General features: G+C 42.8%; 1 protein-coding gene across 4 annotated transcripts in view; it reads left to right on the forward strand.

Annotated features, from left to right (window-relative positions):
• Nucleotides 1-22,804, forward strand: part of AOPEP (aminopeptidase O (putative)) — a 267,939-nt gene that overhangs the window by 133,331 nt on the left and 111,804 nt on the right. For 3 of the 4 annotated variants that reach the window (XM_067569212.1, XM_067569213.1, XM_067569211.1), the window contains one exon: nt 4,545-4,605. In XM_067569212.1, the coding sequence (XP_067425313.1) occupies nt 4,545-4,605 (61 nt within the window). Of the gene's footprint in view, nt 1-382; nt 468-4,544; nt 4,606-22,804 lie in introns of those variants that run through there. The other variant, XM_067569214.1, reaches the window with a different exon arrangement.

Here is a 22,804-nt window from a genome sequence, read left to right on the forward strand (position 1 = left end):
GTAGGAAGGCGGAGAAGAGTGTAGTTCATCATGGGTGTGTGCTCAATGTCCCATGATGCAGTGATTTCTGTCCCTTCATTCCATGGGTTTCCGACTGCGTTTTTTGGCATTTTTCAATGGTCCCAGTTCCTGAGCACCCACTATCTTCATCTGAAAGGATGGATCCTGCATGCTCTTTTGTTGTCTGTGTTGTGAACACATTGCGGCTGGTCATGCAGTATATCATGAGCTCCCAATCGGAACTGGAATCTGAGGTGCCTGAGCTGTTGTGTGCCATGCAAACGAACAATGCCGGATTACTGTTTGCATTTACAGAGCACATGGTGCACAACCACTTTTGGGTGTGTGAAACAAGCACTGAGTGTAGCTCATTGTTATGCAGGTCTGGGATGATGAGCAGTGGCTGCAGAACTTTTGAATGCGCAAAGCCACCTTGATAGAACTCTGTGTGGTGCTCGCCCCTGGCCTGCAGCACAAGGACACCCGAATGGGAGCTGCCCTCTCAGTGGAGAAGTGCATGTGATCACCATATGGAAGCTGTCAACTCCAGACTGCTACCGGATGGTCACTAATCAGTTTGGAGTCAGGAAGTACACCATTGGAACTGTTATCGCAAGTGTGCAGGGCCATTAATCTCATTCTGCTACGAAGGACTGTGAGTATTGGTAATGTGCGTGAAATAGTGGATGGCTTCACAGAGATGGGATTTCCAAACTGTGGTGGGCTGATAGATGGCACGCATATCCCAATTTTGGCCCCAGACCAATTTGTGACAGACTACATCAATAGAAAGGAGTACTTCTCTATGGTACTGCAGGCGCTTTTGACTGCCATTGCACATTGAGTGGATGTTTTCAAAGAACTATCCATGATGAATTTCATGAATGGTAATAGCTAATTTAGACACCGTCATTTTGTGTGTATACTTGGGATTATGTTTTCCAATGTGCATTACTTTGCGTTTGTCAGCATCGAATTTCATCTGCCATTTTGTTGCCCAGTCACCCAGTTTTGTGAGATACTTTTGTAATTTTCCACAGTCAGCTTTGGGCTTAATTATCATCTGCAAACTTTGCTGCCTCGCTGTTCCTCCCTTTTTCTAGATCATTTATGAATATGTTGTACTGCACTGGTCCCAGCACAGATATTTGGGGACCCTACTATTTATTTCTCTGTTGTGAAAACTGACCATTTATCCTTACCCTCTGTTGCCTGTCTTTTAACCAGTTACTGATCTATGAGACAAACTTTCCTCTTTTTCCATGACTGTTTACTTTGCTTAAGATCCATTGGTGTGAATCTATCCCTGTAGTCTACTAAGCCTTGAACAAGTGAAATACTAACCTTTTGGAATCATGTATTCATTGGCCCCTTTTGGTGGGCAAAATATTGGGATTTGCGTTTCATTGATGGCCCCTGCCCATGGGCAGAGCCCAATATTGATAGTATGGTAAAACCTGTACAACCATCACCCCAACAGTTGACTTCTCAACCATGAACTGGTTTCTGAAAATGACTGGTCTGAAGCTGGAGGATTGCTGCAAGCTGCTCTCAAAACTCCATGAAGGTCTGCTTCCTCATTCAGAAATACTGCCGCCACTGGTCATCATCCCAGGTTTCCAAGATGATGTGGTCCCACCACACCATCCTGGTTCTCTGGGACCAGAAGCAGCAGTTCACCCATCCCCTTGTAATCTCAGCATTCAACACGTGTTCCATGGGACCCCATTGGATTTTCATTTACCCTCTTGGTCACCCATCTTAGGCATCTCACATTTTTCTGGGCCCATTCCATCCAGTATCTGATGGTGGACTGCATCAACATTTATCCTACAGGCTGGAGCAGAACCACACCATCAGGGATTTGCTCCATGTTTTCAGTGAAGTTTGGCGGAAGGGAGAGATGACAGGGAGCTGCCGTCGCCAGCTGTGCAAAGGTGGCATACAGCATAGTTTCTCAACCTGTGGTACATGTACCTCTGGGGGTACGCGATACACAGGCAGGGGGTACCTTGGGAAAAATGGAGTGAAGGGGAGGTGGGTGGCAGCTGCCAACTTCTGGGGAAGCTGGGTGGCGGCAGCCCGCTTCCCACCCGGTCCCAGCTCCCAGATGGGAAGCGGGTGGCAGCTGCCACAGTCCCGAGAAGCCAGGCTGCAGCTGCCTGCTTCCTGCTGGGTCCCAGTTCCCTGGTGGGAGCCCAGTGGCAGCCTCCTGTGTCTCATGAGCTGGCCTTACAGCTGGGTGGCAGCCATCCGCGCCCCAGCTCCGAACCAAGAGACAGCCTCCAGCACCCCAGCTTGAAGATGGGCAGCAGCCGCCTGCTCACATACCTGGGTCCCAGCAGGCAGGGAAGCCCTCTCTGCCCCAGCTCAGATTGGGTGGCAGTTGCCCACCTCCTGGGCTGGTAGCCAGGCGGCAACTGCCTACAACTTGCCCAGGTGGCAGCCCCCCTTCCCTGGCTCAAAGCCCAGTGCCCAGAAAACTTGTCAATTTCACTGCTCTAGTTGAGCAGTGAAATTCACAACTATGACAGCCCCACATTTTACTAGTTACACTCTTTTCCTGTCTGTCTCTCTCTCTCTCTCTCGCCCTCCTTCCTTATCTCTCTCCCACCACTTCCTCCTCTCAAATCTATGGCATAAAATTTGGCACGGCGCTTTATATTCCTCAGCATTGGCATGCTACTCAAAGCCTCCTAGCTTTGGCCAACATCACCTCTAGCCCAGGTACATACTTGAGTTGCGCACCCGTGGTGTAAAGGTGGTAACCCTACCCACACTAGATCTGACATCTGTCATATCATGCATGGCCTTATATATTCAGCCCTTCTTCCAACATATGGTTCACATTAGTCTGTAAATATAAAATTCCGTGGAAAATTGAGTGTTGGGGTACTGATTAAAATTTTTAGAAGTTAGGGGGTACTTGCTACTTAAAAGATTGAGAAACACTGGCATACAATACCAGCCGCACATAGCAAGGCAGTTCCCCGAGTATCTCCTGTGACACAAAGGACTCTGGGATATTGTCCCTGAAATGGTAGCACTACCATCACATTATGAAAAGGGGTTGTGTGGACATGAATATGTGCTTAAGTACAATGTATACCAGTGACTGACACAGCATATGTGGTGTGGTATAGCAACCCCCCCTTGGTCTCGCCTATTGGCAGCAGTCTCCGTTGGCAGTGGGGCCTGAGGTAACTCTGCCCCAACTTTGACAAGTCTTTTGTCCCTTCCCCTCGGCACCTCTCACGTGAAGCGTTTGGTGCAGGCCTTATTTCAGGCCTGCGGAGTGTCCTTCCACCCCACGCAGGGGAGGGGAGGGGTAGGCAGTCCCAGTCCCAGGGAGATACCTTGCCATGGCTCCTTCTCAGAGTTGTAGAGGTGGTGGTAAAGCCCTGGAGGACTGGAGAAACATCGGTCCTTCCTGCAGGCTGGGGCCAGGGTCTTTCCTTCTCTGCTTCTCCAGCTGCAGAGAAGCATTGTCTCCTACTCCAGGGGAGTCTCTCCTCCAGCTGCCAAAACCTGCTGGCAGCTCCTTCCTCTCCTTCCCCCCTTCCCCTGCCCTTTAAGGAAGGCAGGGTTTAAGTATACCTGGAGTAGACCTTAATTGTGTCCAGGTGTCTCTAATTGACCTGCAGTAACCTATCCTCTGCCTGTAGGGAAAAGGGCCTTTAGCATTCTAGGGCTCACATACCGGCCCTGGTACACCCTTTTGTAGCCATCTGGCCTGACTTTACCACAGTGGCTATTCAGTGAGGATACGGGGTACATGTGCTTGCAGTACATGGACAAGTATCCAGGGAAGCATGCAAGTGTAGACATAGCTCAGGATGCAAATTTAGGGCCTGATTCTGTAAACACTTATGTACATGAGTAATTCAGTCCCAGTGAGTTTGAATGTGACAAATTTATTTCCTTTCTTAGCAGTTATGGTTTCAAAGTGCATTGTGATTTCACCATAAATGTTATCAGGGAATAAAGCAGGTGTAGAATGGCAGACATCCAAATATATCGGATACTTACAAACTTTAAGGAGGATTAAAGTCCAGCAGAGCATTTTAAAACTCATAAATCTAAGGCAGTTCAGACTTCATGTCAGTTTTAACTCTGGAATATTTGTCCTTTCATTTTGGTAGCTCCCTCAGTAAATACTGATTTTGACAATCTCCTGTTAATTTTGCTCCCTTTGTTTCTTTCTCATAAAAGAAAAACAGAAAAGCCACACAAAAAGAATCATAGCGCACCTGCTCATGCTTACATGTTTTATAAATACAGCTTAGCTTCTTGTACTTTTTCTGCCCGCTTTCATAAGCACTGAATTAATCATTTTAGTTTGAAAAACATAAAATCCAATCCATCTTTAATTTGCAAGTGTCTTCTTTGGTAATGTTGTTAATTAAAATGAATAAGAACTGAATTATAAACTACTGCTTAGTCTGCAAGGCTTTTATTTTGTTTTTATATATGTTTTTCTCTGGAAAATGTACATATTTGTGTATGTATGTTCCATAAAACAAGTTTAATTGTGTTTTTTAAAGATATGGTCTATCTGTTGAAAATATCATCCAGACCTGGCTTGAGACTTCTGGAATACCTAAGGTAAATGCAAAGTGTCTTTTCTCAATAGATTTCAGACAATGACTTTGTTGTTCAAATCACTGCCTGTATTTCTGTAACAGGTATTGCTCAAAATAAATCTCTTTTGATTATATCTGCTCTGCATGTCTTTATACTGTATAGAATGAGACTCATCTTTTTATCAGTTACAGGTTTTTTCTTCTATTTTCGACACAAATAAGTTGCCAAAAGGAAAATGTTTGAAAACTTATTTTATTATTAAACATTCTGGCCATTTGAAAGTGTGCTATAAGGTATTGAAGTGAGATTCACTATATCTAAGGAGCATTGTTTGGAGATGTCAATTTGTGAATTACTGTGACAACCGCACTGACAGCAAAATTATCTGTACTTTGATATTTCATGAATGTTGAGAATTGATCACAAATCTTCTGTATCTGTTACGTGAATTATGTGTGTTATAGTACAGTGCCAGCTCTGCTCTAGTTAAGGTTGAGCATCGCTTTCTGTTGAAAGGTTGACTATTCTCTAAAATCTGTATGCTTATTCAGATTGAATTTGCTGTGCTTCCTAAGGGTGCTTAGTTGTGCTAGTGGTCCAAATTTGGGGTCATTTGACCAATGGTCTCCCGAGAGCCCCTCTAAAAAAACACTTTACAAAATCATTTGGTAACTTTTTTGTGCACATCTCAGACTCAAAATATGGCTTTGCTCCTTCCCAAACTGACCTTAGTTGCTTGGGATTTATCTCAACAACAGCATGGTACCCATTACCCCCTTAGGGAAGCAATATTGAAAAAGGTTTTAAGGGTAGTGTTTGTAATGCCAGGTCAGCACATATCAAACTGAAGTGCCTACAAAAAGTGAAATGTGCATGTTACAGCAAGACTAAGGTTTTGTGGAAGCCAGAAGGTTTGCAGGCAGTTTGGTGTCACTGTAAGTATGTAGCTCAGGGTGACTTGCTCTGCTCATTGAACAAGAGCTGCACCCATACACTGTGAATTTGACCCCTACCATTGGCAGATTTGAGAGAATGTGTTATACATGTTCCCTGCTCCATTGCCTGCATTCTGCACGGGTGCCTTTTGGAAGTTTTTGCCCTGAGACCAAGATATCTCGTTGCAGAGTGATAATTTAAAGTATTCTAAAATCCACATGCAGATTCTGTTTTTACTTTAGAAGTATTGCCAAGGAAATTGGCATTAATTAAATAGAGGGAAGATGAAGGACTGAAGTAAGCAGTTAGGGTAATGTAATCATAAGTCATACTCTTCATGGGTTTCCTGAACAATGGAATTAAGTGTGATCAATGGAGAGCAAATTGTGGGGTCATTTGGTCAAGGTGTTTCTGATAGACAGGTCCCCTAATATGAGCTGCTCATAACATTTTCAGGCCCTTAGCACTTTTTTTTCCTGAGCTAGGGAATACTGGGGGTAATGGTGGTTTTGGAGCAGTGCGTAGGCGGGGGAATTTGGGAGTGATGGAGCAGTACCGGCGGTGTTGGAGTTGGGAGGCTGTAGGGTGGCGGCTTTGCCCCTCCTCTAACCTTCATCCCTTAGGGCTGTGCTCTGCCATAGCTACTGAGCAGCCAGCACACCCCCTAAACCATGACCCTTATTAGTGCAAAGGATCACCTACACACTGTTTTTTGAAAACCCAGTTTGATGACTGGAGTGCTGATGAAGAAAAATGTAGTTTTCCTATTATTCCTCAACAATTAAGCATTTTTGGTTTCTAGGAGCTCAGGAGCATGGACAGCAGAACTATAGGGAGGAAAAATTGAGCATCTTCCCCTCTGGAAGGGAAGTGGAACCATCTGTGCCCTCTTCCCTTTACACTTCTCCCCTCCAAAAGCCCCTACCTACTCCAGTTCCTCCCTGTTGGTCCTCCAACAGGATGAGGAAGGGGGCTCAGGGGCTCTTCTTTCCTCCACTGCTCCCTGATGAGTGAAAGAACCCAAAACAACTTCTCGTCCCCATGCTGACTTCAGCAATGAGGGGGTGCTCCAGGTTCACCCTTTTTCCTTGAAGCAGCAGCACAGGAGAAAGTGAGGAAGAAAGGTCAGAGTTGGGCAGTGGGGGTCTAGGAAGGCTTCAGCTCTTCTCCCAAACTCTAGCTCTCCATTACCCCCCTCTCTGCATTTCTTTCCCTGCTTCAGTACTTGTTCCCACAGCACTGAGACGAAGGGAGATGTGATTAAGCATGTTCACTGCCTGGTGTGAATGGGTAGGGGGCTGAGAACAGAGATGCTAGATGCATGACACAGGCATACAATGAAGACATTGGAGTGAGGAATGGAATGGGGATGGTCGTTGCCTGGCACTGTACACAGCACTGAAATCATATTTGGGAGTTGAGAACATGCTTAGGGAATGCACCAAGCATACTATGCTGAAACTGAGTGAGGAGCTGAGAACAAGTTTACTCGGTGCATGGCCACAATCGCTGGAACCAAGGTAGGGGAGATAAGAACACCAATGATCTGAGTGAACCGGTGCACACCTTTCAGAAACTGTTGTTTCGAGGCTGTATTAATTTCAATTGGGTATTCTCATTTAGCTGAGAACATCTAATTGAGATGAATGGGCCATTACACACCTCTCTGAGCCTGCTATATTGCTAAGGGTAAGATGTAGCTGAAGACTTAGGGTAAGGAAAGGGGGAGGGGGTCCTGGAAATATGGGGGGAGGGTCTATATGCTAGAGAGGATGATGGGGCAAGGTGGTTTGAGAAGAAGAGACTGACACTGGTCTCTTCTCACATGCTTAAAGTTACTGTAACTTACATGTAATAAAACTTTCAAAATATTGCAAAATAATCTATCTGTGTTTACTCTCCTTTCTCTGTCAGCAGTTCCACACTCAAAAACCTCAACTGTTATCACCATTCAACTATAGCAAAGAGCACAGAGTGGGGGGGGAGATGATTTATAAATCATGTAGCATCTTTGACTTATCCTTAGCTCTACCTGCAAACTGACATGGTAACTGCACTTCCCTAATTTAACACTATCTCCTACAAATAACTGCTTTTTGGGGTTTGGATTTTTAAAAACACCTAGAAAATTCACTGACAAAATACTTGAACACAGAGATGAGGTTGTCTGGGGAGTGCCTCATGCCCTTCCAAAACATTGAGTCCAGCTGCATCAAATCTCTTCAAACCAAGAAATACAGAATACATACCATCCCCGCAACACAACCTTAACTCTACTCTCTTTGAACAATGCCCCAGCATTCCAGTAACAGACATATTAGCCCTCTGCTTTTGCAGATGCTACAGAACACTAAGGGAATAGTGTACATGAGCACTGCTGGACAAATTCTTAACATCTTCTCTTTGCTAAGGCAAAACTAAGGTTTAGATCTGGAGTAGCAAACAGGAGCTATCTACACCTGGCCTACACTCACACTGAGTCTGCTCCATGCAGACCAACCCAGGCTTGCTAAATCGTACAGCCCCTTCACCAGGCTGCTGACAATCTCTGTGGCAAGATTACTCCTGTCGTCACTACTACACAACCTACAGAACTCAGCACTGAAATGAGCTGCTTGATGTTCCAAGGAACGTATGCATCATATCATAGTGACAACTCTTCCAGCCTCCTCTAACTAATCCCTCCAGCTTTCAATACAGCTACATCTAACGTGAAGACAGGTGGAGTGTATGCAAATACATGCTGGAATTCAAATCTGTCAAACCCAACACAAACAGTGGCACATTCTCTTTGTTTCTTCATATCAACTTATGATAGTAGCTTTATTGAACCTTTCCCAATGGCTATTGCCAGTTCCAGGTGGCAAAGTTAAGATTGCATGATGGAGGTGGCACATACCTTAACTGTGTATTTCCTGGTTTTCAGAGGCTTGGTTGTAGCTGAACTCAATGTTCTGGAGGGACAGGAATCCCCTTTAACAGGGCATGTTTACTCTGCATTAACTAATTTAGAGAGCATTCTGTTTAGGTATAGTACCAAGCCAGTGGCTTTGCAGACTCTTCTGCAAAGCTTGATGCTGTTAAGGATCATGACTTGATCTTTAGGTTAGGAATAACTGGGCATATTTAGCGGAGTTTCATGTTCCATACAGGAAATAACAAGGTTGCTGTTTAGAACAGTTGTCCTGATGGAAGGAGAAAAAAGTATTGTTAATTGTGTGCCAGTGAATTGGCACGCCAATAAACAGCCACTTAAAGGGTCTGTGCACATTTTACTTCTACCTGTCGCTGTAAGGGATTGTTCTGAATGTAACATCAAAAATTACAGAAAAAGGTGGGAAGTAAAATGAAGCAAGAGAAATCTATAATTCTTTTGATTGATGTGAAAACTGAGCTGCATATGTCTTCCTGATTATGATTAGTATTTAAGAATATCCAGCACTGCTTACAAGTAGTTTCAATATCCAGTGCAAGGGTCTACTTAGGCAAAACCTGTGGTAAAAATATTTACAAATCAAGCAGAGTCTAAATTACTGTAGATTGTCTTTAAAGACCAAAGAGATTTCAGCTGTTCTGTAAACAAAACAAAACAAAAGCCAGAGTCAGCTAAAATGATACTGATTTACTCTTCTTTCTTCCTTTGAGAACAGCACACTGACCCCTTCACACTCTCATACTTTCCCATCATTAACTCTTTTGATGATTTACCCCTTTTGCCTTCACCAATTCTCATGCTCTGGCAGAAACTGCTTTCCACTTGGTGAAAGAAGCTGGAGGTGCTGGCATTCAGTGAAGGGGACGCCTTCTTTGTTAAGAGCTCAATTCTGCAAGTTGAAGGTCCTAAATTCACACTGAAGTCAAGGGATCTGAGGGTGCTCAGTACCTCACAAGATGTTAGTAGCTTGTATTATAAATTATCTAAAGCTATTAATATTTTGTGTTAGAACTGATTTAGTAGGCCTCGAAAGAGTTGTTTAGAACATAGTTTCTTAACCTGGGGTATGTGAGACACAGGCAGGGGGTACCTGGGGAAAAAAAGAGTGAAGGGGAGGTGGGCGCAGCTGCTGACTTCTGGGGGAGGTGGGCAGCAGCCCCCCACTTCCCATCGGATCCCAGCTGGGAAGTGAGCGGCAGCTGCCAACTCTTGGGGGAGGCGGGCAGCAGACATCCGCTTCCTGCCAGGTCCAAGCTCCGAGCTGGGAGGTGGATGGCAGGCCACAGCTTCTAGGGAAGATGGGCTGCAGCCCCCTGCTTCCCTCAGGGTCCCAGCTCCCCAGCTTTAAGACAGGCAGCAGCCGTCTGCCCACATCCCAGGGTCCCAACTGGCGCGGAAGCCGTCTCTGCCCCAGCTCGGATTGGGTAGCAGTCACCCACCTCCCGGGCTGGCAGCCAGGCGGCAGCCGCCTGCAACTTACCCAGGTGGCAGCCCCCCTCCCTGGCTCAAGGTCCAGTGCCCAGAAAACTTGACAACTATGACAGCCCCAGAATTTACCAGTTACCCTCTTTCCTGTCTCTCTGTCTCCCTCCTTCCCTGTCTCTCTCTCATCCCTTCCTCCTCTCAAATCTGTGGCAAAAAATTTGGCATGGCACTTTATGTTCCCCAGTATTGGCATGCCACTCAAAGCTTCCTAGTTTTGGCCAACATCACCTCTAGCCCAGATACATACTTGAGTTGTGCACCCGTGGTAACCCAACCCACACTAGATCTGATATCTGTCATATCATGGCCTTATATACTCAGCCCTTCTTCCAACATATGACTCACATTAGTCTGAAAATATGGAATTCTGTGGAAGATTGAGTGTTGGGGTACTGATTAAAATTTTCAGAAGTTAGGGGGTACTTGCTATTTAAAAGGTTGAGAAACACTGGTTTAGAAGATTTTCATATTCAACCTGGCTAGTGTGCTGGCACAGGGCTAAAAGGGGACACAAACCACCCCCTTATGTCCTGGTATTGGCTATCATCATCATAGGTAGCAGCACAGGAGTGGAAGCAAGCTCTGTAGAATTATGTTCCCTTCCATATAGATGGATGGAACCAAAGTTCCACTCTCACCAGTCTCATTGGACTGGCTGACGTTGCTGCTCCAGAATGTCAGGCAGTGTGTATTGCTGGAGTGGGTATAGACCCAGAGCAGTTTAATTCCTCCTGTGTGCAGTAAAGGGATCAAGAGGGAGTTTGTGACTCTCACCCCCAGGATGCTCCAATTACCCCCTACTCTGGCTACATCATTCTCTCACAATCTGACCCATTCCGCTTTTAATATTTTTTTTTGCCAACACAGTATTAAAAACCCTGAAATTCAGTACAATATTGTAAGTCATTCATAAGTCTGATTGTGCAATAAACTGAGCTCCCACAAAGTTTTGAGTATCACAATTCTAGGTTCCCACTGCAAGCACAAAAAAGCCAGCAGTGTTGCTGATAATATTAAACAGATCATATTAGAGGGTTAGATATCACCTAGGATAAAATATATTTCTTAATATTCAGTAGATATCTATTTGAGGAAACATAAATTGAGACTACCCAAATTATCAAACTATTACAGTCATATGTAAAATCTAAAGCTGTATTGCAAATGTGGGGAAAACTACCTTTCCGATAACACCTGGCACTGCCTCTAACTTCTAGTAGTCCAGGGGCAGTTTGTGTCTTACTCTTCATTCTGAATTAGTAAACTATAAAATGGCTCCTTCATCTCTCTTCCGTGTGTGTTTATATTTTTTATAGTGGATCTACTTGTTGTCAGTTTTTGATTTTTATCTTTTGTTGGTTTCCATTTAGTGAACCCAGATCAGCCATAAAATACAAAAAAATTACAAAAAGATTTCACTATCCCAGGTAGTTTACAATATTGTCCACTAAAATGGGTTTAAGATTTTTCCTTCAGGATTATCCTAACATACCATCTGCAGGCCCTTGATATCCTATGGAGTTTGTTATTACACATCTAAGAAGCACCATCAGAGAATATTCTCCTCCCTTTCCCCATTCAAAATTTTCATACCAATGCCCAGCTTAAGAAACTGGGCTGGGTAGTTGTGCAAGTGGTGGAGAAGGATGAATGCTAGGCTGTGGATGTGGCCCTACTGAGGTGTCTTCATTCCACTGGAAGAATTAGCCTTTTGTATACCTTACCATTCCCTGCCATGAAGCAGAGGAATGGGTATCTGTGTAGTGGAAGAGCCTCTATTTCTGCCATTGGCTTACACCCAGCATGCTATCCTAATCCTACCCCTACACTCTTTGCCCAGAACCACACAGATTTGGCATTATAGATTCATAGACTCTAAGGTCAGGAGGGACCAGTACGATCATCTAGTCTGACCTCCTGCACAATGCAGGCCACAGATCAGCCCTCCACTCCTGCAATAGACCTCTAATCTAATGTAACGTAAAATATAACTAGCAAAACTTGAATACTATTAAATCTCCATTAGCATTACAACCATAATAAAACTTGAAGAAGAGCTCTGTGTAAGTTCAAAAGCTTATTGCTTTCACAACAGAAAACTGGTCCAATAAAGGATATATAAAAGATGACCATCTTGTCTCTCCCATAGTAAAGTCATACTATGCTTCCTCCAATTTGTAACTATTGGTGTCTGATCTCACATGTACCTGTATAAATCAAGAGTAACTGCACTGAAGTCAGGAGAGTCACTTTTGAAAGTAAGATTAGAATTTGGCCAACTGTCTTCAAAATATTTGCTGCTAGCCAAGATGCACCTCCATGTTTTCTAAAGACTAGTCTTATAAGAGAGAATGTGTTGTAATGACCGGCCTATCCTTTCTGATGTGAAGAATTCCACAGAACAGCATAACTATCTTGTGGCTACAAAACAACATAATAGAGTACATGTAATGAATGTACACATTTCTGCAAAACCCACACATTTGCTGAATAATTTTTTCTAGAAACATACTATGGATGTTTTAAATAAGGTCAAATGTACTGCGTTGTTGAGTAAGTATGCCATTTATCAGATCAAGCATCAACAGCCTTCAGGATATACTGCAGTTTCAGAAGTGACTCACCACAGGATTGTAGCAGTTTTTCATCCTGTGTAAGACTAATAATGATGTGACACCTGTAACTTTGGTCAATGAGTTAAGCTGACATGTAGTGGAATGAGAAGCACTCAGCAGCTTTTAGAGCTGGAAAGCACCCATTATGTCACAAAAGTCCACTCACCAACCCCACCACCCCTGCCACTACTGGATTACTCTCTAAAGTGTATTTTCTTGTGTTTGATCTTGTCTAGTTTTTAATCTCTCAGGTAATGGGGCTTCCACACCTTACTTAGGACTACAGTCAAATAGAGCTTATTATCAAGGAAGATTTCCCTGCAGTTAGTGCATTTGTTTTTGTCATGTGATTACTCGACTTAGAATTTCCTATTCCTTCCTAAATAAGTAAAGCTTTAAAAATATGTATAAACAGTTATCTTTATCCATGCTCAACACCTCTTAGCTGTTGTTTAGCCAAGAAGTATACAAAGTGGTTGCTGCACCCATTAATCATTTTGTGCATTGCTCTGAACGCCCTCCAGTTTGTCTACATTTTTTTCTGTCCCTGTTGATATTGAATTCTTTCATAGTGTAGGAAAAATACCATTATTTACTGGTAAGATACAATGGCTATGTCTACACTGCAGCACTAATTCAAATTAGCTTAATTCAAATGACAGAAAGCGATTTATAGAAAGCGCTGCAGACTGTCCACACTACAGTGTTTGTGCTGGTTTCTTGCGTCCACACTGGCCAGCCTTAATTCGAATTAGAAAGCAGTGCAATGTGGGAAGCTATCCCACAGTGCAACTAACCATAGAGGTTGTTGTGACGAGTGTCATCATTCCAGGATGCAGCGCTGCTTCCCCCACCCCCTTCCCCCATCCCCAAACAAACGGGAAAAGGATTTTCATGCTGTTTTTTTACACACACCCCCCCCCCCCCCCCCCCGATCGCCATTGCTGCAGGCACATGGAGCCAGCTGAACTATGCTCTCATTTTGACTGTGACAAATACATCGCAGTTTATCCTGGATTACTTTAGAACTGTATGCTGTTTGCCTTTTATGCTCCCCCCACCATCTCCTGTATATTGCTTGTCTTTGATTTTTCCCTTCATCAAACGAACCCCTCCCCTCACCTGTATGCTGTTTGCCTTTTATGCTTCCCCAACCAGCTCCTGTATATTGCTTACCTTTGATTTTGAGTCTACAGGTGTCTGTAGAATGTAAGATAAATAACAACGGAGTCAGTTAGTATATTAATACAGTGATACAAATGTTTCCATTTCACTGATGGAAAGCCTGATATAATGTATCCACATGTAGCACTGTGAATAAACTCTTAAGAAAGTATCAATTTCCATGATTGCCCACTGAAACAATGTAGCAAAGAATTTCCTCTCACTGCTGGCATTTAAAATGCGTTCACCACGCCAGGAGAGGGGCGGGTGGTGAAATCTTTCAAACCCTTAAAGAGACAAACTGCAAAAGGCTTGTTGTGTGTGTGGGGGGGTGATCGCAGCTTGGATTTTAAACCAATTCACTGCAGGAAATGAAGATTTAAATCTTCCCGGGGCTGCTTTGGGGGAGGGTCCTGAAATGGGGCATCAAGGGATACACTCTGGAGGCCAATGAATTCGAATTAAGTCCCATTGCGTCCACACTCACACTAATGTGAATTAACTGATGCGCTTCAGGCGCTAATCCACTTGCAGAGGTGGTTTTATTAATTCGATTTTAAAGGCTCCCTAATTCGAATTAACAATGCGCAAGTGTATACGCGGGAGTAATTAATTTGAATTAAGGGACTTTAATTCGAATTAAGCCACCAGTGTAGACCAGGCCTATGAGTGCACCTCTGACTTGCTCTTTCATGATCATTGAAGTGATCTTCCTTAGTGTCACATTAAATTAAAATATCTCTTTCTGAGTCAAATGTGTAGACAATATCTTCTTTCATGACACACTTTCCATTAGTGCTTGAACAGGATATATGAAAGTGATGAAATTTGAATTTTTTATGTAATCACAAGACTACAGGACCTGGGGCTGAATCATGATAGTGGAACTAGAGGTTATATCTGCACTACAGCAGCTCAGCTGCACCACTATAGCCATGCCGCTGTAGTGTAGACGCTTCCTATAGTGACAGAAGTGGCTTGTCTGTCATTGTAGGTAATCCATCTCGCCAGGCAGCAGCAGCTAGGTCTATGGAAGAATTCTTCCGTTGGCCTAGCCGTGTCTGCACCAGAGGTTTGGTCAGATTAACTATGGTGCTGTGAGGTATGAATTTTTACACACACGCCTGAACAACATAGTTAGCTTGATCTAAATTTTAAATGTAGGCTTGGTCAGAGTCAGAGGGCCCAAGTTACCTATAACAGTTCCTCCAGGGGAGACACCAGGGGAACTGAGAAACGAATGGAGTTAGGCTGGAAGAAACACAGCTACATAGACAGAGCAATTCATAGTCTAATAAAATTCTACTTCAACTTAACCCACATTCAGCTTCACTCTTTGCAAATGAAACAGTGGCCAAAACAGCAAATACCACAATCAGATTGCATGAGTTGACAGCACCCTTATTCCCTGCTCCCCGGCCCCTTCCCCGGACTTGTGTCTTTCTGCTCCACATTCCGTTCCATCAGTGGGACAGCTGTTCTCAGTATGCACTACTCAACATGAGCAAGAGTGGCAGAATAGGATCCTTAGTTTGCTAATTCTGAATGAACAGTTGAACATAAACTCCTCCTAGAGACTATTAAGAATTGTGCAGTTTGTTTTGATCTTCTTTAAATCTTTCTTTCCTCTTTCCTCTGCTGGTTTTGTTTGGCTGAAAATGCTCTTTAGTGGTATTCACAATTATGTAGGTTTCTATACAAAATCTGTCATTTAAGATCCATCTTCTAGTGCTATTTGTAAATGAATATACCATGTGCCCATCGCACTCCAAAAATGTAAGGTCAAGCAAATTCTTCCACTAGTTGATATTCATTTATTCATGGTCGTTAGGGTTCCTGTTTGTTTTCTACATGCGTTCTTGCAATTTTCAACATGTTTTTAATTATTTCAGCAAGTATCTGGTTTTGTATCTGGCTGGCTCTTGGACTGTCCATCTTGAGGTAGAAAGTGAAATGAGTAATTAGCATTATTGGAGATCTGAGGGCCAAACTTTGAGCCAGTTAAACAATCTAGGAAAAATATAATTTGTGAAATGACGCATTTATAAACTTCATAGATTTTCTGTTTTCTGTTACTAAGAGAGAATGACTAAGGGGCTCTTAGGATACATTGCATAGATGATGCATCATAAGTTAGTAGTTAACAATCAATTACTAACAAACTGACCAAATCCAAATGTCTTTAGAAAAGAATGCTTCTCTTATACCTCTAGAAGATAGTTACCATTTGTTTATCTAAGTTTTGCAGTGTCTGCAGACTGGCATTCAGCAGAGAAGTAACTCCTTCTGAGTCAGTGTTTCCACTGAACTATGTAACTTAATCCTTGGTATTGTCATGATTTATCTTCAAGATTTCAGACTGAATGTGATGAATGTAAGTATTTGGTGGGGAAGGCATCAAACAACTGTAATCCTCTGCATTTGTGCAGGTCAGGTATATTTGCAGGCATTGGCAGTATGGACTTCTACTTATTAGACAAATCTTTTTCAACCTCATAATTTAGCATAGGGTTTTTTTATTTGTTTGGTTTTTTCCACTCCATGAAGATGAATAGTGACTCTGTTAGATTAATTTTCAATCTTGTGGTGAGTACTGGTTACAAGAATAACATGCTGTTGCTTTAATGCTCAAGCTTGCTACATAACTCATCTCAAACTATCTTTTGGCCTTAACAGAACATGGAGACTTGTGCATGCATTTCCAAATCACAGCAGAGTATATAATAAGTTTTCTTTAGATGTCTCAAAATATCAACTAAATTGCTAACTTATTTGTGAGAAACACTTACTCTTAGTGATAGTTTATAGTTTGAAAAATAGATAGTTGCCTTCAAGAACAATGGTCACCTTGTGATATTAACCTGTCTGCAGAGTGGGAAATTAAATTATCCTTAAAATGCTCTTAATGTATTTAAATTAGCATAGGTCATTATAATAAATTGGCTAGTTGAATCTCTAATAAACAATGTGAGACAAACCTTTACAAATAAAATTCATTGGTGGTCATTTTGGAAATGAGTAGTAGTATTGTCAACATGCTCTCTCATTTTCAGCGATATAAATAATACTCAAGAGGATGGGATTTTGTGATGTATAGAAATGTAGTGAAACAGATCAGTGTATTGTAAAGTGCATAGATCCAGATGAATCATGAACAGAAACAGACCAAGACAAATTGTGCAAACAGAACTTTCTGTACACTGTTACCTCTTCATTATGATGCCCTTTAAAGGGATGTGAAGACAATAACTAAGTCAAATAACTATATGAAGAATTTGATGCAGGCAATATTTTATGTTTGGCAAGTAATCATTCTATAAAGTATATTATACTGCAATGTTAACTGTTTAGGTAAGAATTACATTGATTTGAATTAAGGATGGTTCTTCACATACAGTGTAATTTTATGAATTTCACTTAGATGTTTCTACAGATTGTACTTAAGATACTAGTAGGGTAGGATCCAGAAATGGACATATTTTGTGTGTTGAATAGTTTAGATATAATTATAAATAATTAATTATTAATAATGCCCCAAACTTGAATTTCAGTGTGTTCAGATGTATGTTAAATTGTATCTCACACAGTTTAAAAAAATCTGGTGTAGTTTTGGAGAAATTTCAAATAATATGCCATGGTGATTCTCTGTTGTATTCTGATAATTACTGCATGTGGTTTTATAATAGAAAATGATTTATGGAGAAGGGTCTCTTGGTTAATGCACAGGAATAGGAATTTGGATCTAATTAATGGTACTACCACAGACTCCCTATGTGACCTGAGCAATCACTTAGGCTAAAATTTTCAAATATGGTGGCTTAGGTTAGGCACCTAAATTCATTTTGATAGCTTAATAAATGAGTTCACCTCACTTCTGAAAATCAAGTGCCTAATATAGATTTAGGTGTTCAACTTTGGACACCATGTTTGAAAATGATGGCCATAACCTCTTTGTGCCTCAGTTTCCGTATTTGTAAAATGGGGATAATACCTTACAAGGATCTTATGAGCCTGAATTGAATAATTAATATAAAGCGCTTTTGAGATCCTTGATTATAAAGTGCTAGAGAAGTATGAAGTATTATTAGTTATGCCAAAAAATTCACATCCATGAATGCTAAATGAGACTCCTTAATATATATCATTGGCTTTGGTTTAGTGAGCGGCTAAAAACTTCAAGTGTTGTTCAACCCCTCCAACATAAATCATAAGCAACAAGGCTCTTCTCTCCCTTTAAGTTTTCTTACAATATAATATAGATATACAGCAGAAAACAAAGCGGTACATAAACCTGAATGAGTGATTGCAAAAGGCCTGACATGGAAGTTTATTTAAAATACATTTTACATTTCTAATATAAATGTGAACTGAATTCTTAAGACTTGTGCATTAGAATGTTATTTATGACAAGTATAATAAAGCTCTAGAGCTCTTTGTGGTTCCCTTTTCTGTTAATCGCACTACTGAGCACAAAAGCTGTGTTATGTGCAGAATGACTGGGCTTATCCCTAGTTATGTTTGGTATCTAAAGAACAATAAGAGTTTGCTGCCTGGCTGATCAGTACTGGATCAAGTTCACATTCCCAAGCTCCCCCTCTCCCACCTACAGATGCAGGGGGTGGAAACAGCAAAGAGAGGGAGGACAAGTCCTTTTTTGCACAGAGATTTTGAGCTGAGGCTCTCCTAATATGGACGCATCTGGGAGTGTGTAGCATTAAACATTGATTTTAATCCATTGCTTGCAAAAACATCCTAAGAAAAGCAAAGAGATTAGTAGCCAATTAATTCTTACTCGGCCTGTTGCTTTCCTTGGCAACTGAAACAATTCATAGAGGACTTAAATATTTTGTGAGTTACCTTGCAAGCAAACAGCTTTTCTTTTAGAATAATTATAGCAGTGGCTGTTAAGTGTTTCCAGCTCTTTGACACATTTTTCAGCATATAAAATAATTAAAAGTCAAGAGCTGCTTTAGAAAATAATATGCCAACTATTTTCAGTACAGAGGTATAGAAAGTTGAGGTGGTGGTGGGAGTTGTAAGTGTGGAGAATAAAACAATGCCTTTCCAAAGCTCTTGGCATCCATCCCCAATTAGCCAGGGTTTTTAAAAGGTGTGTGTTTGTGTCTGTCTTTCAGAGTTTAACCCTCAGGGAAATGTTCCAATATTCTAGGTTTTTAAAAGGTGTACCTATAAGTGGAAGGAATTAAGACACAGGGGAAGGATGTGTGCACGCACACATACTTATACCATCTATCTTATGGTGATGTCCATTTAGTTCCAGCCAGCTGTTAACTGACCTGTCCTTCCCAGTGCAGTGCACAAATGGGAGACCAACTGTTGCGTTCTGACTACCTGCAAATGGATTTGGGTTTCTTGTACTTAATATGAATGGGAGACCCAGCAATTGATCTGTTTCTTGCTGACTCATTCAGAGTTTCCAGCAGAATGGTGACAATCTTGCCATTGAGGCCAAATAACCTGCCACGGTATTCAACAGAGATAGAGTCCCTTCTAATGCTCTGGTGACTGGAGGAGCTCCCTTGAAGTTCTGAAAGTCAGTTCTGATTCTTGGTTCACACTCTGTGCCAAGATACCTCAGAAATCATGATGTAGTTGAAGTGCTCTTGTCCTAAGGATGGTGTCTGCTTCTTGAGAGTGAACTCCTTCTGAGTATAATGCACATGCCTTCACACTAGTCCTCTCTCTGTTCCCAGTGCCAACAATTTTGATGCAGCCAGTGTCCAGATCTTTCCAGGTTTTGATTTAGTCCCAAGCTTCTCCTTAGGCACTACTTTGTATAGTGCTCCATAGGCAGGCTGGTGATCCAGGGGATGACAACTTCTATTCATAGAGAAAACATGGGATTCTTCTAATGCTAAATACATCTCCACAGGAGACAGTGACACCCTATATGAACGGATATTCTCCCCAAGAGGCTGCTAGCAGTTCTCTCCCAGCTCACTTATTTTGTGTTGCCTAGATAGAAAACAGATGCTCTTCATTGAGTGGTGTCCCTGTGAGTGCTCCACTCCAGGTGCCTGGTGCGTCCTTGCGCCCGGTTCGGAGATCTTCATCAGCAGTGTCTGCTTGGGTCGCGCATGCGCGGCCTGCCTTGTGGTGCCATTAGCATCTCGAGCCACGTGCATGACCCAAGTCCCCCCATTCCTTCTCAACCGTCCATGGTCCGAGACGGAGCCAAAGCAGTCTCCTTCAACCGTTTGTTCTGGGAGAAAAATTAAAATAGAAAACAAGTTATATTAGTTAGTTCAGTTAGTTTAGTTAGTTACTACCTCCCACCCTTTAAAAAAAATGTTCCCCCTTCCCCCTATGCCTTAGTTTAGATAGTAATTATATATAGTTATCATGCCTGGCTCTCCAGGCTTTAAAAGATGCACTTCGCGCAGAGACTCCATGCCGGCATCCGACGGGCATGCCCAATGTATTAGATGCCTTGGTGAGGGACACGTCACACAGAAATGTCCCCACTGTAAGAACCTCAAGGCAAGCGCCAGGGAGGACAGAGAACTCAGGTTAAAACTCATTTTGATGGAGAATTCTGAGACCTGTCACAGACCCTGGGCATCAACTGTCACCATTTTCATCTGACAAAAATGTCAGAAAGAGGGCTTCTATGCTGTCTAAAAGCCCACCAAAAAAGAGGCCGGCAACAATCAAAATAACGGTCATCCAGACCCCTACAGCACCTATAACTTCAAAGGCACCAAAGGAGTATCTCAACAACGGCACAGAGTCGAGGGTCAAAACAGTAAAGACCTCCTCTGATTTGGTACCGACGGAATGCATATTGGCACTGACAGCCACAGCACCAAAAACAGCTCCGACCGCGAGGGCGGCTCTGACCACGACCTCGGAACCGCTCACAATTTCGGCACCAAGACAAGCAGCCACACAATCGACAGCGGTACCAACTACCCCATCGGAACCACCTGAAACATCAGCACCAACTGACTCTACAGCACCTAGCCCGGCATTGGGTAGAAAACACAAATCCAAAATACAATACCGGGAACAGGACGATTTTTCACTATATGCCACAGACACATCTCCGTCCCCTCACAGGTCCCCAGTACTATCATCCAGCAGGGCAGATGACAATACAGAGGAAGGAGTCTTCTCCCCTCAGCACTCCTCATCTCGTAGACCTACGTCTTTCCCTTCTGGTCAGAGGGGATACAGTGGTTACCCAGGACAACTGTGGTATCTACCCCCATGGTTTGTCCCACCCATGCCATACCCAATGCAATGGTGTAATTGGGAAACATGGCTCAGTGCACCAGGGACCACAGTAGATCCTCTGCTTCTCAGAGGGATAGAGACATGTCACCGCAACGCTCTATACAATTGACTGTAGACCTGCCATCAGTGACCATTGAGCAGGAGGATGACATGGCGGAACTTCATACATCACCACCACCACATAAGTCCTCCTCTTCACCGGACAATACAACAATACTACCTCCTTCTAGAAGTGTGAATGATTTTAGGCAGTTCCAGGAACTGTTCAAAAGAGTAGCACAGAGAAACACCATAAGCTCTTGAAAATACTGCACACGGCAACGAGATAGCTTTGCCGATGGATGAAGCGATAATGGAACCGGCAGATAACACATGGCAAACTCCAGCCACCATCCCGCCCACATGCAAAAGAGCTGATAAGAAATATTATATCCAGTCCAAGGGGGCTGAATTCCTGTTTACCTACCCTTTGCCTAATTCCCTGGTTTGGAGGCAGCACACCAGAGGGGTAAGCAGACTCACCACAAATCCACTCCCCAGGATAAGAACTGGAAGAGACGGAAAGTTTACTCCTCGGCTACTTTACAACTACGCATAGCCTTCTATGCCGCATTAGTTTCATGATACATACTCCAAATTCATGGACTTTATTAATACTGTACTTCAGGAAAGAGAGGAGCAATTTCAAGCTCTCGTCACGGAGGGTCAGCTGATATCGAGAACAGCATTGCAGGCTGCCCTCGATGTGGCAGACAGAGCCACCAGAACCACGGCCCAGTGGTTGTTTTGCAGAGGGCCCCCTGGCTTTACTCGGCAGGCCTGTCCAGGGATTTACAAACGACCAATGAGGATCTTCCATTTGACAAGGCCGAACTGTTTGGTGAAAAAACAGATGAGGTCCTCTACACAATGAAAGATTCCCGAGTGATGCTGAGAACACTGGGTATATATGCTTCTGTAACAAGAAGGAGGCAGAGCAAATGCCAACCTTATCAAAGGAGATACCCTTAATATCCTTACCAAAATAGGCAATACGACATGAATGGATCCAGACAGAGACAATAAAATAACCAACAACAGCCAACATCTCATCCGTCATTGTCGAAACACAGACGGTTCCTCACATTTCTCCTGGGAGACACACTATCAATACAGGGTACTTCCCTTTGGCTTATCTACAGCATCAAGAGTTTTCTCAAAAATATTAGCTGTAGTAACCGCATATCTCCACAGGCAGAGAATAGTCGTATTTCCATATCTAGATGACTGTCTATTAATAGCAAACACCCAAACAGAGGCGTTGCAAGCCACACAGGTGACGACAACTCCTAGGACTTAGGATAAACCACAACAAGTCCACATTGGCCCTGTACAGCAGCGGAATTCATAGGTGCCTACCTCGATTCAACAACAGTGAAAGCACCACCACCACAAAAGAGATTCAATACCATCAGGACCTTGTCCATCTGGACAACAGCCACACACTGCATCCACACATAGCCAAGCTCCACCTCATGGCATGGCTCCTGCATGATTCCAAGGGGAAGAATTAGAATGCTCAATACAAGTCAGAAATGTGTTATTGAACAGCCAAAAGTCAACAACTCGCAAAACCTACCTCCAAAAGTGGAATAGGTTCAACAAATGATGTAGAAATAGATATATCTTACCTGTATCTGCCTCAATCCTGAATGTGCTGGACTATATGCTCGAACTTAAAAACTCAGGACTGTCACTCAGTTCTCTCAAAGTTCACTCATCTGTCATAGCGGCTTTCCACCTGAAAACAGCAGATAAGACCATCTTTACTTACCCATTAGTAAAACAA

The sequence above is a fragment of the Emydura macquarii genome, unplaced genomic scaffold (assembly GCF_026122565.2).
Source record: "Emydura macquarii macquarii isolate MOO-44397 ecotype Brisbane River unplaced genomic scaffold, CSIRO-AGI_Emac_v2 contig_2897, whole genome shotgun sequence".
Taxonomy (NCBI): domain Eukaryota; kingdom Metazoa; phylum Chordata; order Testudines; family Chelidae; genus Emydura; species Emydura macquarii.